General features: G+C 38.2%; 1 protein-coding gene across 12 annotated transcripts in view; it reads left to right on the top strand.

Moving 5' to 3' along the window:
* The window catches only part of LOC126336552 (phosphatidylinositol 3,4,5-trisphosphate 3-phosphatase and dual-specificity protein phosphatase PTEN-like), a 177760-nt gene that overhangs the window by 16725 nt on the left and 147619 nt on the right, over positions 1-13416 (top strand). For all 12 annotated transcript variants that reach the window (XM_050000389.1, XM_050000397.1, XM_050000393.1 and 9 more), the window contains 3 exons: positions 8033-8174; positions 8278-8441; positions 11377-11555. In XM_050000389.1, coding sequence (XP_049856346.1) covers positions 8033-8174; positions 8278-8441; positions 11377-11555 — 485 coding nt within the window. The remainder of the gene's footprint in view (positions 1-8032; positions 8175-8277; positions 8442-11376; positions 11556-13416) is intronic.

Here is a 13416-nt window from a genome sequence, read left to right as displayed (position 1 = left end):
TAGTATTTCGGCCTTTAGTCTGTCATCCTCTGTTTCAGTACCGTTTTGGTCACAGTGTGTCTGGACATTTTTTGATCCACCTACTGCTTTGATATAAGACCAAAATTTCTTAGTATTTTCTGCCAAGTCAGTACATAGAATTTTACTTTTGAATTCATTGAACGCTTCTCGTATACCCCTCCTCCCAATACATTTCGCTTCGCGTAATTTTTGTTTGTCTGCAAGGCTTTGGCTATGTTTATGTTTGCTGTGAAGTTCCCTTTGCTTCCGCAGCAGTTTTCTAACTCGGTTGTTGTACCACGGTGGCTCTTTTCCACCTCTTACCATCTTGCTTGGCACATACTCATCTAACGCATATTGTACGATGGTTTTGAACTTCGTCCACTGCTCAACACTATCTGTACATGAGACAAAACTTTTGTGTTGAGCCGTCACGTACTCTGTAATCTGCTTTTTGTCACTTTTGCTAAACAGAAAAATCTTCCTACCTTTTTTAATATTTCTATTTACGGCTGAAGTCATTGATGCAGTAACCGCTTTGTGATCGCTGATTCCCTGTTCTTCGTTAACTGTTTCAAATAGTTTGGGTCTGTTTGTCACCAGAAGGTCTAATATGTTATTGCCACGAGTCGGTTCTCTGTTTAACTGCTCAAGGTAGTTTTCAGATAAAGCACTTAAAAAAGTTTCACTGGATTCTTTGTCCCTGCCACCCGTTATGTTTGAGTCTCCCAGTTTATATCCGGTAAATTAAAATCTCCACCCAGAACTATAACATGGTGGGGAAATCTACTCAAAATATTTTCCAAATTATCCTTCAGGTGCTCAGCCACAACAGCTGCTGAGCCAGGGGGCCTATAGAGACATCCAATTACCATGTCTGAGCCTGCTTTAACCATGAAAGCTCAGAGATGGTGATTTTCAAGAACTGTTTTGTCAGTTTTGTTGATAAGATCATTATTCACATTCGAAGGCCTGCCATTCCTCCATTCATCATGAATGTTCAAAGACTTTAAAAAAAATCTGACTGATTCCTGGACAGCACCTTCACTCATAACATTTGGACCTATGCAATATGCAGTTGACGATGAACATCTACTGCTGAAATTTTTTGCAGCGAAAGCTTATTATTGCTCGCACTTTGTGTTTCACAGGGTCTGTTATAGCTATGCTCATGTTTTGAGGTTATAACATGTAAGTGCATGACAGCAAGGTTCCTGTTTTCATATATGGTTGCTTACTACATCAGACAAGATGTAAATGTGACAGTGGTGGCGCTCTGTGCAGAAATACTAGTGCCATATTAGAACAGCAGTTACTTTCCAAGATGCCTTTGTATGATTTGCTTACACTCTAACTGCAAGTAATTCATAGTTTTTGTATGTTAAAATCTGGTATTTATTTTTCTTGCTATTGAAAGAAAACAATCTCAATTATTGCATTAGATGCTCTAAATTTGCTGCTGTTCCACCATCTTAATTCCTGTGGTTACTCATGACCAACATTACAAACGTAGGTCTTGCATAGCTCCTTTTAAAATTTTACCAAAATAGTCTTACCTTGGTGCGATACGAGCCATCCGATTTCTTTCCTTTCCACGAAACTCCCAGTTGACAAAGTAGAAGAGGCAGGTGAATTGCCATTATGAAGAAACATGCGTTATCTTGACACGTCTGCGATCCCTTTTTGATTACACATTTTGAAAATGCTTGCATAATATAAATCTATATTTTATCAACAATCATACTTTTTTTGAGTGTTCAAGATTTTTTGCAAGACTCCTGTAATGAAGACACATTTGTCATACTTTTTTACCATAAATCTATCAGTCACTTCCTGTGATGATCTTTTGTATGAAATTTTTTGTCGTCATGCAAACATTCACTTGCAGTGCAGTCTGCACTATGACCGTGAAACGGGATGAACTTTGCTACAACTCAATATGTGTTCAATTTTTTGGTTAAAACCTCATGACATAAACAAGTTGCTACCAGCCAAATTCAGTAGTCTTTCTGGTTCAGTAATCATTGGGATTGGCCACTCTTAAATTGGGAGAACCATTTGTAGCACTCAGTTTGAAAAAGTGCATTTTCTCCACATCTTCACTTTAAAATTTAAAGTTTTCTCCACTGTTACACAAAGTTTCTTATTGTATCATTGCTCATGTCTGTTATAAATCAGGCATTGTAAAAAGTACAAGAAATGCTGATCCACCTTTCAGACAAATAATGATTATTAGAGCTGAATGAGATGCCAGTAATGTTGATCCTACTCTACAAAAACACACACACCATCATTTACTAAGTTGTATACCTCTTCCCTTTTATTTATCTTTAAAGCATGGTCTGGCAATGACCACTTCACATACAGACTTCTTCATGTTACTAATTATTTGTTAGTAAAAATTGATTACTAATGTGGTTGAAAATGGTCTACCTTCCTTCATGTAGAAATGGTTGCACTACATTAGCTAGTGCCATTAATAATACTTACACAGGAGCATTAAGTCGGAACTTCTATACAAGATGTGACCATAAGGAATGGTAACTTCAGACTGTCACATGGCTGTAATTGTATTGAATGTTAGCTGTGGACCCATTCTCTCGGAAAGAATGCAGAGAAAGACTCACCACAGTGAAAGATTCTCAACAGATAAGTGTTCATTAGTCCATAGCTAATCCCAGACTTTCAGTGGTACTGAAATTACATATGGCAAGGTGGTAAGTGACATGGAGAAAGAATTTTATCTGCAGACTGCTGACATTTTGTCCGGAAGGGCTGTAGGGAGTATACAGACAGGTGTACGATAATCAGTAATTATATTTTACTTTACAATAATATGAGTGTCAAATTCAGTAGTGAGGCCAACCTGTGTAGTCAAACGAAAGTTTTGATAGACTGGAAAAGTATTAAAGTTCAAGGTACTATTTGATTGATATAATGTGTAGCTCTGCAGTGGATCACAGGGTTTCATGTAAAATCTCAGGTTCATAATTTATGTAATTTATTCAGTTTCTTAATTAGAGGCTTACTTGAACAACCAAGGGCACTAGAGTCAATTCTCACACTGTAGTGCAGTGTGAACTGATTTGAAATTACCTGGCAGATTAAAACGGTGCGATGGAGTAGGACTTTGAACCTGAGGTTTTTGCCTTCTGTGAGAAAGTTCTCTACATATTGAGCTGTCCAGGCACAACTCATGATCCATCCTCTTAGCCTTACTTGTGCCAGTACCTCCCTATCTTCTAGACTTCGTAGAAGTTGTTCTGCACACCTTGGGAGACTAGCCCTCCTGGAAAAATGGTATTACAGAGACTTTGCTTAGCCAAAGCATGTGATATTGTTTCCAGAATGATTATCCACTCTACAGTGGAGTGTGCTAAGCTATGCCTCTTGCAGTATTTTTTCCTCCAGGTGTGCTAGTCCTGTAAGGTAGGTATGCAGGAGAACTGTGAAGTTAGGTAGGAGACAAGGTGCTGGTGGAAGAAAAGTTGTGCTTAGATATCTCAGTCAGTAGAGCAATTGCTCAGCAAAATAAAAAGATCAAGATGTGAGTTTTGGTCTGGAACACAGTTTTAATCTGCCAGGAAGTTTAAAACTAAAAGCACTGTCTGATTCAGAAAAATTAGGGCATCAGAAATATATCATCAAATCTGGGAATTAAATAAGCTTAAGGAATCAGGTAACGAAAGTATTTGTGAATAGGTCCAAAGTTGAGTTAAGAATAATTTCCAAGTTAACGAACTTTCAGGGAAAGTTAAATGGTTACTGTGGAGAATGAAATTAAGGCTATTCAGTGAGCTAGGTGTTCTTGTGAATGAACAAATATTAGTAGACAGCCATTTCATGATCACATGCCATATGATTAACTTCAATTAAACATTTATTTTTAGAGGAAATTTTTGATCGAAAACTAATTATGACATTGAGATTAGCAGCTGGCAAATTACAATGTGACTAATAAATGCATGTGAAAAGCAGTGAAGCACACACAATACTAGGTGAAAGCTAGCAGTGAGATTTATGGGGAAAAATTTAAGTGTATATTGAAAGGATAGACAAATGGGAAATGTAGGTCATGTATTTCTCACAGTAGACAAGAAACTCAAATCTGCCAAAATAAAAATTGAAGCTGCTTGTGAGACTTCATCTTCTGATGTAACCAAAAAATTTAGAGAAAACCTCAGTTCACTTACACGTAAGTTCCCCTGTCATACTGTAATCATCAATGAAGACTTTAGTCATCCAACAATCAACTGGAAAATTACAGTTTTTTTTAGTGTTGGGTGTGATAAAATACTATGTGAAACAATACTAAATGCCTTCTCTGAAAACGAACTAAAATAGATAGTTTGGAACCCCACTTGTGATGGAAATATATTGAATGCAAAGGCAAAAATAGACATGACCTCTTTGAAGATGTCCACATCTAAACTGATATCAGTGACCATGATCTGTTTGTGGCAGCAATGATTACCAAAGTAAAAGGGACATCTAAAACAAGAAGAAAGATATGTGTTCAGTAAACTAGATAAATAATCAGTAGGGTCATATTTCAGTGAGGAACTTGAAACTTTCAGTACAATGCAGGAGCATGTAAAGGAACTATTGCTCAGGTTTAAAAGAATAGTTGACCACACACTGGATAGATATTCACTAAGTTATCAAAAGTAACTGGACACCACCAAAAACATAAGTTTTTCATATTAGGTGCATTGTGCTGCCACCTACTGTCAGGTACTCCACATCAGCAACCTCAGTAGTCATTAAACATCTTGAGAGAGCAGAATGGGGCAATCTGCGGAACTCACGGACTTTGAACGTGGTTGGATGATTGGGTGTCACTTGTCATATGTCCGTATGTGGGATTTCCACACTCCTAATCATCCCTAGGTCCACTGTTTCTGATGTGATAGTGACATGGAAACGTGAAGGGACACGTACAGCACAAAAGTGTAAAGGCCAACCTCTTCTGTTGACTGACAGAGACAGTTGAAGGGGGTTGTAATGTGTAATATGCAGACATCTATCGCTGACTTCGTGCCAGGCCTCACTGACCTTCAACGATACCTCTCCTCAGTCAGCACTCTGTGAAGAATGGGCTACCATTCTCCAAGAAACATTCCAGAACCTGATTCATCATATGCCTGCGAGAGTGGAAGCTGTCATCAAGGCTAAGGGTGGGCCAACACCGTATTGAATTCCAATATTACTGATGGAGGGCGCCACAAACTTTTAAGTCATTTTCAGCCAGGTGTCCAGATACTGTTTATCACATAGTGTATACCCAGTAGAACAGTCCATAATGGGAGGAAACCTCGATGTTATATGGTCACTGCAAAGCAACTTCTGAAGAAACAGACGCGTGTTGCCTTCAATGACTACCATAGCAGAATATTGTCACATGATCTTTCACAGAAATTCTGGTAAAGGCTGTAGTGGTTCCATGTTAGTGTGCAGTCTCTAGTGAATGGGAAAGGAACTGAAATTGAGGGTAACAAAGCAGGAGCTGAAATGCTTAACTCCGTTTTCATATACTCCTTCACACAGGAAAATTGTCCCAATTTAATCCTTGTATCACTGAAAAGATTAATGAAATAAGTATTAGTGTCAGTAGTGTAGAGAAACAACTGAAGTTGTTAAAAATGAACAAAGCTCCAGGGCCTAACAGAATCCCTGTCATATTCTGTACTGAATTTGTGTCTGAGTTGGCTCCTCTTCTGAGTATAAACTATCATAGGTCTCTCAAACAGAAAACCATGTCTGGTTCAAAAAGCACATGTTACACCTGTATACAAGAAGGGCAGTAGAAGTGATCCACGGAACTACCATCCAGTGTCCTTGATGTCTGTTTATTGTAGAATCTTAGAACATATTCTGAGCTCAAACACAATGAGGTTTCTTGAGCAGAATGACCTCCTCAATGCCAACCAGAATGGATACCAAAAGCATCGATCCTGTGGAACCCAATTCACACTTTTCTCACATGACACACTTAAAGCTTTGGATCAAGGTGATCAGGTTGATGCAGTATTTCCTGATTTATGAAAATCATTTGACTCAGTACCACACCAATGCTTATTGTCAAAAGTACAATCATATAGTGTATCAAGTGAAACTTGTGAGTGGATTGAGGACTTCTTGGTAGGGCAGATCCAACATGTTATCCAGGCTGGAGAGTTATCAGATGTAGAAGTATCTTCAGGTGTGCCCCACAGAAGTGCGTTGGGACGCTTGCTGTTTATATTGTATATTAATGGCCTTGCAGGCAATATTCATTGTGAAATCAGGCTTTTTGCAGATGATGCCGTTATCTGTAATGCAGTACTATCCGAAAAAAGCTGCATAAATATTCAGTCAGATCTTGATAAGATTTCAACATTGTGCAAAGATGGCAAGTTGCTTGAAATCTTTAGATATTTAAAATGATGCACTTCACAAAATGAAAAAAAATGTAGTATCCTACAATATTGGTGATTCACTGTTGGAATTGAACAGCTCAGACAAATGCCTAGGTGTAACACTTTGAAGTGATATTAAAGCAGGTGGTAGGCTTCAGTTTATTGGTAGAATACTGGGGAAGTGCTATCGAAGTACAAAGGAGATTGCTTACAAATCACTTGTGTGACCCATCCTAGAATATTGTCCAAGTGTGGTGGGCCAGTACCAAATAGGAGTAGCAGGGGTTATTGTGCATATACATAGAAGGGCAACACAAATGATGACAGGTTTATTTAATCTTTGGGAGTGTGTCATGGAGATACAGAAGGAACTGACCTGGAAGACTCTTGAAGATAGACATAAATTACCCCAAGAAAGTGTATTAATGAAGTTTCAAGAAACACCTTGAAATGATGAATCTAGGAATATACTACAATCCCTTACGTTTTGCTCGCATAGGGATCCTGAGGATAAGATTAGAATAATTACTGCAACCACAGAGGCTTTCAAATTCTCCCCGTGCTCCAAACATGAATGAGACAGTAAGACACCCTAATAACTGGTGCCATGCGCCTCATGGTGATTTGCAGAGTATAGATGTAAATGTAAATTACATAATAATATAGTATGTAAAAAAGAATTTGGCAAACCTATTATATGCACACTATATACATTACATATTAAATGGAAAGCAGAAGACGGAGGAGAAATCAGTAACCTAATAGAGTAGGATGGTAGCAAATGGAATATGGAATTCCACTGTGCTGCCTTTCACACAGTTAAGAATCAGCTTCATTGCCATATAAGAAACTTGTTACTTTTTGAACAGTAAGTCGATATAAAACTGGGCAATGAAGTGTGCTGCCTTGCCCATAATTGTTTTGAAGAGGGCCTTAATGTAAATGAACCTTTTGCACATTAAATGGAAAGTGTGTGTGTGTGTGCGTGCGTGCGTGCGTGCGTGCGTGCGTGCGTGTGTGTGTGTGTGTGTGTGTGTGTGTGTGTGTGGGCGCGTGCGCATGCTGAAAACATTTAATTTGTTACTTAGTATTCTGCAACTTATGCTGCTTTAAAACTTATGCTGCTTTAAAACTTATGCTGCTTTAAAACTTATGCTGCTTTAAAACTTATGCTGCTTTAAAACTTATGCTGCTTTAAAACTTATGCTGCTTTAAAACGTATGCTGCTTTAAAACGTATGCTGCTTTAAAACGTATGCTGCTTTAAAACGTATGCTGCTTTAAAACGTATGCTGCTTTAAAACGTATGCTGCTTTAAAACGTATGCTGCTTTAAAACGTATGATCTGAATTTAAAAGATGTGAGAGGAGTTCAATTTAAAATTAGCCATTGTTATGTTGTGTGTGTACAATATGCTTATAAATTGAGGCTCACATAGTTTCATGTGAGTGATATGTCTTGCCTATATTAGTAATGGAGAAATGTATGCAAAGATAAGTGTCGATGTTTAGTCATGATATGTCATAATTACCATTTAACCACTTGGACTGCATGAAAATTTGTTTGTAGGACTTTTTTGTTTTGATGTGAACTTGTGCAAATGTTGTCAAAACTAGTTTACTTTTAACTTTTTAGGGTGTTACAATACCTAGCCAACGCCGGTACGTTGGATATTATGCAACATTAGTACAAGAAGAATTAAAGTATCATCCTGTTGTGCTCCTCCTTAAGGAGCTTCGTATAGAACCCTTGCCAAACCTAAATGGAGGACAATGTAGTAAGTATAATCGATCAATTTGTTGATTGCAAATGTGTAAGGTACTTAATTTTCTGTACCGTTTTGAGTACTAATTGTATTATTGTTTGCAACTCTTTTGTAGGTCTCCAGGTAGTGATCTCAGATTCAAACAAATTGATATTTACGTCACCTGTTTATGAAGTCAAGAAAGGTAGTCCATCTTTCTGCATACCTTTAGACCAGAGTGTTCGGCTGGAAGGGGACATAAAAGTGCAGTTTTTTAACAAACCAAAAATGAAACGAAAGGTATTAAATCTTGGATATAAATGTGTAATCAATTTGTTTAATTGGTGTTCTGGGCTTTACAGGCATTTTTATTTTTTATGTCCCAAATGCCAAACAACCTTAAGTTTCATTCGTTAACATTTCACACTCCTCACTCACTATGTATTTAATTGAGGCCTTCAGTTGTTACTTACTCACTTTTTGTATTTATTCCATTCCTGGAATTGTTTTTATTAGCTACTGCAGACATCTATCAGTTGTCTGAATAAGAGTCTGCTGTGTATGAGTTCCCATGACGAGCTAATGCGCGCTATTAGTTCCTACATTGTAGACTATGGCGGGTCTGTCATTATTTTGTAATGATGGGATGTTGTGTGCTGTAGATGACATAGACGTTAAGCTCGCTTTGTTTTGCTAATGAAGAAGATTTTTGTCTATGATAATGAACTGAAAAATTGCTCTCAAATGATAAACAAAGTGCTGGAGATATTAATAAATGTTGGTGTGGAAGTTTTGGAGCATATGTCAATTTTCTCTGCCTTAAAAAAAAAAAGTTGGGTCTGTCTAAGCGGGCTTGAAGTTTCTCAGTTACTCATTGGTGAATTAGTGAAGCTTGTAGTAATGATTGCGACCAACAGTTAGTTGAGGAAAGTGGGAGTCAGTTGTGAGGGATGAGAGGGACATGCAACAAAAATAGTTTAAAGCATGTGAAATGAGTGACACAAGTTGTGGCAAAGATTATAGGCAGTGAGATGTGATACTACAGTGAACAGAGAAGGAAGAAAGAGCATAATCTAGGTTACATGGGTAACCTATTTCCTTATTGAAGGTTCTGAAAATGGTAAATGTGGGGCATACGTGAAGCTGTGGAGAAGCAAGCTTATACAGTACTGTAACATCTATATACGGGCAGTTCCTAATTTTATACTACAGGGTGATTCAAAAAGAATACCACAACTTTAGGAATTTAAAACTCTGCAACGACAAAAGGCAGAGCTAAGCACTATCTGTCGGCGAATTAAAGGAGCTATAAAGTTTCATTTAGTTTTACATTTGTTCGCTTGAGGCGCTGTTGACTAGGCGTCAGCGTCAGTTGATGCTAAGATGGCGACCGCTCAACGAAAGCTTTTTGTGTTATTGAGTACGGCAGAAGTGAATCGACGACAGTTGTTCAGCGTGCATTTCGAACGAAGTATGGTGTTAAACCTCCTGATAGGTGGTGTATTAAACGTAGGTAGAAACAGTTTACAGAGAATGGGTGTTTGTGCAAAGGGAAAAGTTCTGGACGGCCGAGAACGAGTGATGAAAATGTAGCACGCATCCAGCAAGCATTTGTTCGCAGCCCAGGAAAATCGACTCGCAGAGCTAGTAGAGAGTTGCAAATTCCACAATCAACTGTATGGAGAGTCCTACGAAAAAGGTTAGTTATGAAACCTTATCGTCTGAAATTGGTTCAAGCACTGTCTGCAGCTGATAATATTAAAAGAATCAATTTCTGTGATTTTATCCTTGCTCAAATGGAAACAGATGAATCTTTTGTTTCAAAGATTGTGTTCAGTGATGAAGCAACTTTCCACACTAACGGGAAAGTCAACCGTCACAATGTCTGTATATGGGGCACTGAGAATCCGTGGGAAACAACTCAGTATGAACGGGACTCGCCTAAGGTGAACGTTTTCTGTGCCATTTCAGCCAATAAAGTTTTTGGTCCCTTTTTCTTCGAAGGTGCTACTGTAACTGGACTACAGTATCTGGAGATGTTAGACAATTGGCTGTTCCCTGAGCTCGAACAAGAAGCACAACAGTTCATATTTCAGCAGGATGGAGCGCCACCACATTGGCACTTATCTGTCCGTAACTACCTGAATGTCAACTACCCGAGGCGATGGATCGGCCGCCAGGCAGCCCGTGACAGAGCACTTCATCACTGGCCTCCAAGAAGCCCTGATCTTACCCCCTGCGATTTTTTTCTTATGGGGGTACGTTAAGGATATGGTGTTTCGGCCACCTCTCCCGGCCACCATTGATTATTTGAAACAAGAAATAACAGCAGCTATCCAAACTGTTACGCCTGATATGCTACAGAGAGTGTGGAACGAGTTGGAGTATCGGGTTGATATTGCTAGAGTGTCTGGAGGGGGCCATATTGAACATCTCTGAACTTGTTTTTGAGTGAAAAAAAAAACCTTTTTAAATACTCTTTGTAATGATGTATAACAGAAGGTTATATTATGTTTCTTTCATTAAATACACATTTTTAAAGTTGTGGCATTCTTTTTGAATCACCCTGTATTATCTAAAGTGGTTTAGATGTTTGTGAGGTCAGTGAGCTGTAGCAAAATTGAAGAATGACTAGATAATTTTCAAAAAATTTGGCGGCAGAGTTGGATGATTGAGAATAAAAGTTCTCTGTTCGGGAGAAGCTAACTGAGAAGTGTGATGTAATGCAGTAGAGAATGGTAGGAAGAAGAGCGGTAGATCATGTAAGCTGAATTTGGCTGTGCTTTTGTCATAGATCAAAAGAATCATTGTAGAGGGTTTGCAGATACTGAAATTTTGAATGAATGCAACAAAGAAAATGGTTTGGAAAACAATTTGGACAGTAAATATATGTTTAATGCAGTGTTACAGCTGTATTTAACTTACATCTCTGTGCTTCCTCAGGCTGCAGGCCACTTGGTTGCTGATTTCAAGAGTGCTAGTTTCTGCAATGTAACAAATATCAGTGCTTTCTATGCTAACCCTGCCAAATTTTGATGTCACTGAGAGCCACTGACTTAAATTTCTTTAATTTTGCATATTATATTGCTTTATTTATACGTTTTGATTTTGTTGGTTTAACTGTATAAAGTACAAGAGAGAGAGTAGGCCTGATGTGTTGTAGGTTTCATTGTGGAACACTTCTTACTAACAAAATTCAGCAACAAACACTTAACGTTGTTTTATTCTGTTGCAGGAGAAGATGTTTCATTTTTGGTTCAATACCTTTTTTGTTCGTGAGGAGATTCAAGTACCTGATACCCCTGCCAATGGGAATGAGGATGGGGATGTAATCCCACCTCCTGATAGGTCTAGTAGAGCTATGAGTTGTGATGGACAGTCTCATGTATCGCAACTTCCACTCAGGCATTCAAGGTAAAGTGATTACGTTCTATTTGTATTGATTGGTTAAATACTCCCATTTTCTTTCCAGAAATTGTTTCATTTGAGTATAGAACACACTATGTTGACAATAGCATTATTTAGAAAGTAATTTAAGTTTTATTTGAAGCTAAGTTCTATAGTTTTTGCAGTGGTTTCAGTTTTTTTTTACTTCTGGCTTATAATGCACAGTCTGTAAATTAGTAAGGAACTATGCATGATGAGTGAGTGAGTGAGTTCTCAAAATTGTCATGCTCATCATTTGTAAGTACAAATTATTGTAATCAGTCACATTTATTCTACTGCTCAGTATGTGTTTTGGAGGAACATATCTCTGTTATCAGATGAAATTTATTTCAATAAATAGCACATGTATGCAAAACTTTTTTGTGGCCAACCTGTGGCCCTGTCGTTCAGTGGCCACAAGCTGCCTTTTCAGTCATCATTACTGTATATACTTGACTGTAAGCTGCATTTTTCTCTGAGGGGGAAAAAAAAGCCCTGCAGCTTAGAATAGAGTGCAAAGCAAATGGAAGTTCTGAAAAATGGCACTAGGAGCTACCACAACTAACTTCTGGTGTCAAATAGAAGCAGCACTAGACAAGCATGCTTTGCAAGTGCAAAGATAAATATGGGTGCCAGATTTCTGCGCTAGTAAATGTGTAAATAAAGTTTGAGGATAAATTTGCCTCCCACCCCGGCTTGTCAACCATTGAATTGTAATACACCTTCCAACGAAGGACGTTATGTATTACTCATCTTCAAATATAACAGCCTTTCAAATATTAATACACAAAAAGTAAATTTCTTCATGTAAATACCAAAATGCCTAACGTGCAGGTTTGCCTAAGGTGCCAGCAGAGGTTGGCTTGGTGCCAGTGTTTCTACAGCATTGCCACTTCACTGCAGATCTACTATGAAAAGCCTGTTGGCAAACCTGTGTTCATGATTGTCAATATGGCCAACCCTTCGTCAGTACATCTTTGATGCTTTCCGACCAGTGAAAGGAAATCATAAATCACGTACTATCTTTGACATAAGAATAATACAGGGTGTATATTCCCCGGGAAAAACCCGGGAATTTTTTCATCTGGGAGAAAACTGGGAAAAACATGAGAATTTTTCATAATTCCGGGAATTTTTCATTGTTTTAGTTTTCATTTAAATTTTTGTAATTTTGACTGGTAAAAACCTGGTAGTCTAACAAAGAATATTACAGTATCCCACTACTGCCAAATGATACTGCTACAATAAAACATAAACTAGAGGAAACAGAAACAAAATAAAACTTTAGTTGCAAAGGAAATGCACACCGTGCACACACAAGCGTCTGCCAACAGCAAAACGTGTCAAAGGTCTTAGGACGAAGACGGTGCAATACGTCGTAACAACAAACTACTTGTGATGAGCACGACGTCACAACCGTTTACATTAGTTTCGTTTGAGCAGTTGCCAGTGGGCTCCATGCGCATGCGCATTTCAGTTACACGTGAGCAATACCTTCTCCCACTTCTGGCAACTAGGGGCAAGCTGAATGCTAACCGGAAAAATTTTTCTGGTGCACCCAAGCTGCCAGATTCACGCATGTAGTGGGGAAGGAGGTATTCTCCACGTGATCCATGTTTACGCTAAATGATTTTGCTGTTTCCTCTTAATTTACAGCTCCCACGTCAAATTAAAACAAAACGGATTTCTGTGGCCGGGAGCTATCAAGTGAATTAAAATACATTCACATAGTTACTGAAGGGTGAAATATATTATTAGTTTAAGTTTCATGATTTTATTTCCACGTTTTAGGCAGTCAAGCAATAATCACCTTGAAGAACAATGAAGTTATTTTCGTTGATTTGCTAAA

This window comes from Schistocerca gregaria, chromosome 2 (assembly GCF_023897955.1).
Source record: "Schistocerca gregaria isolate iqSchGreg1 chromosome 2, iqSchGreg1.2, whole genome shotgun sequence".
In the NCBI taxonomy this organism is placed as follows: domain Eukaryota; kingdom Metazoa; phylum Arthropoda; class Insecta; order Orthoptera; family Acrididae; genus Schistocerca; species Schistocerca gregaria.
Note: the sequence above shows the minus strand (reverse complement) of the source record. Positions and strands in the feature narration are given on the sequence as shown.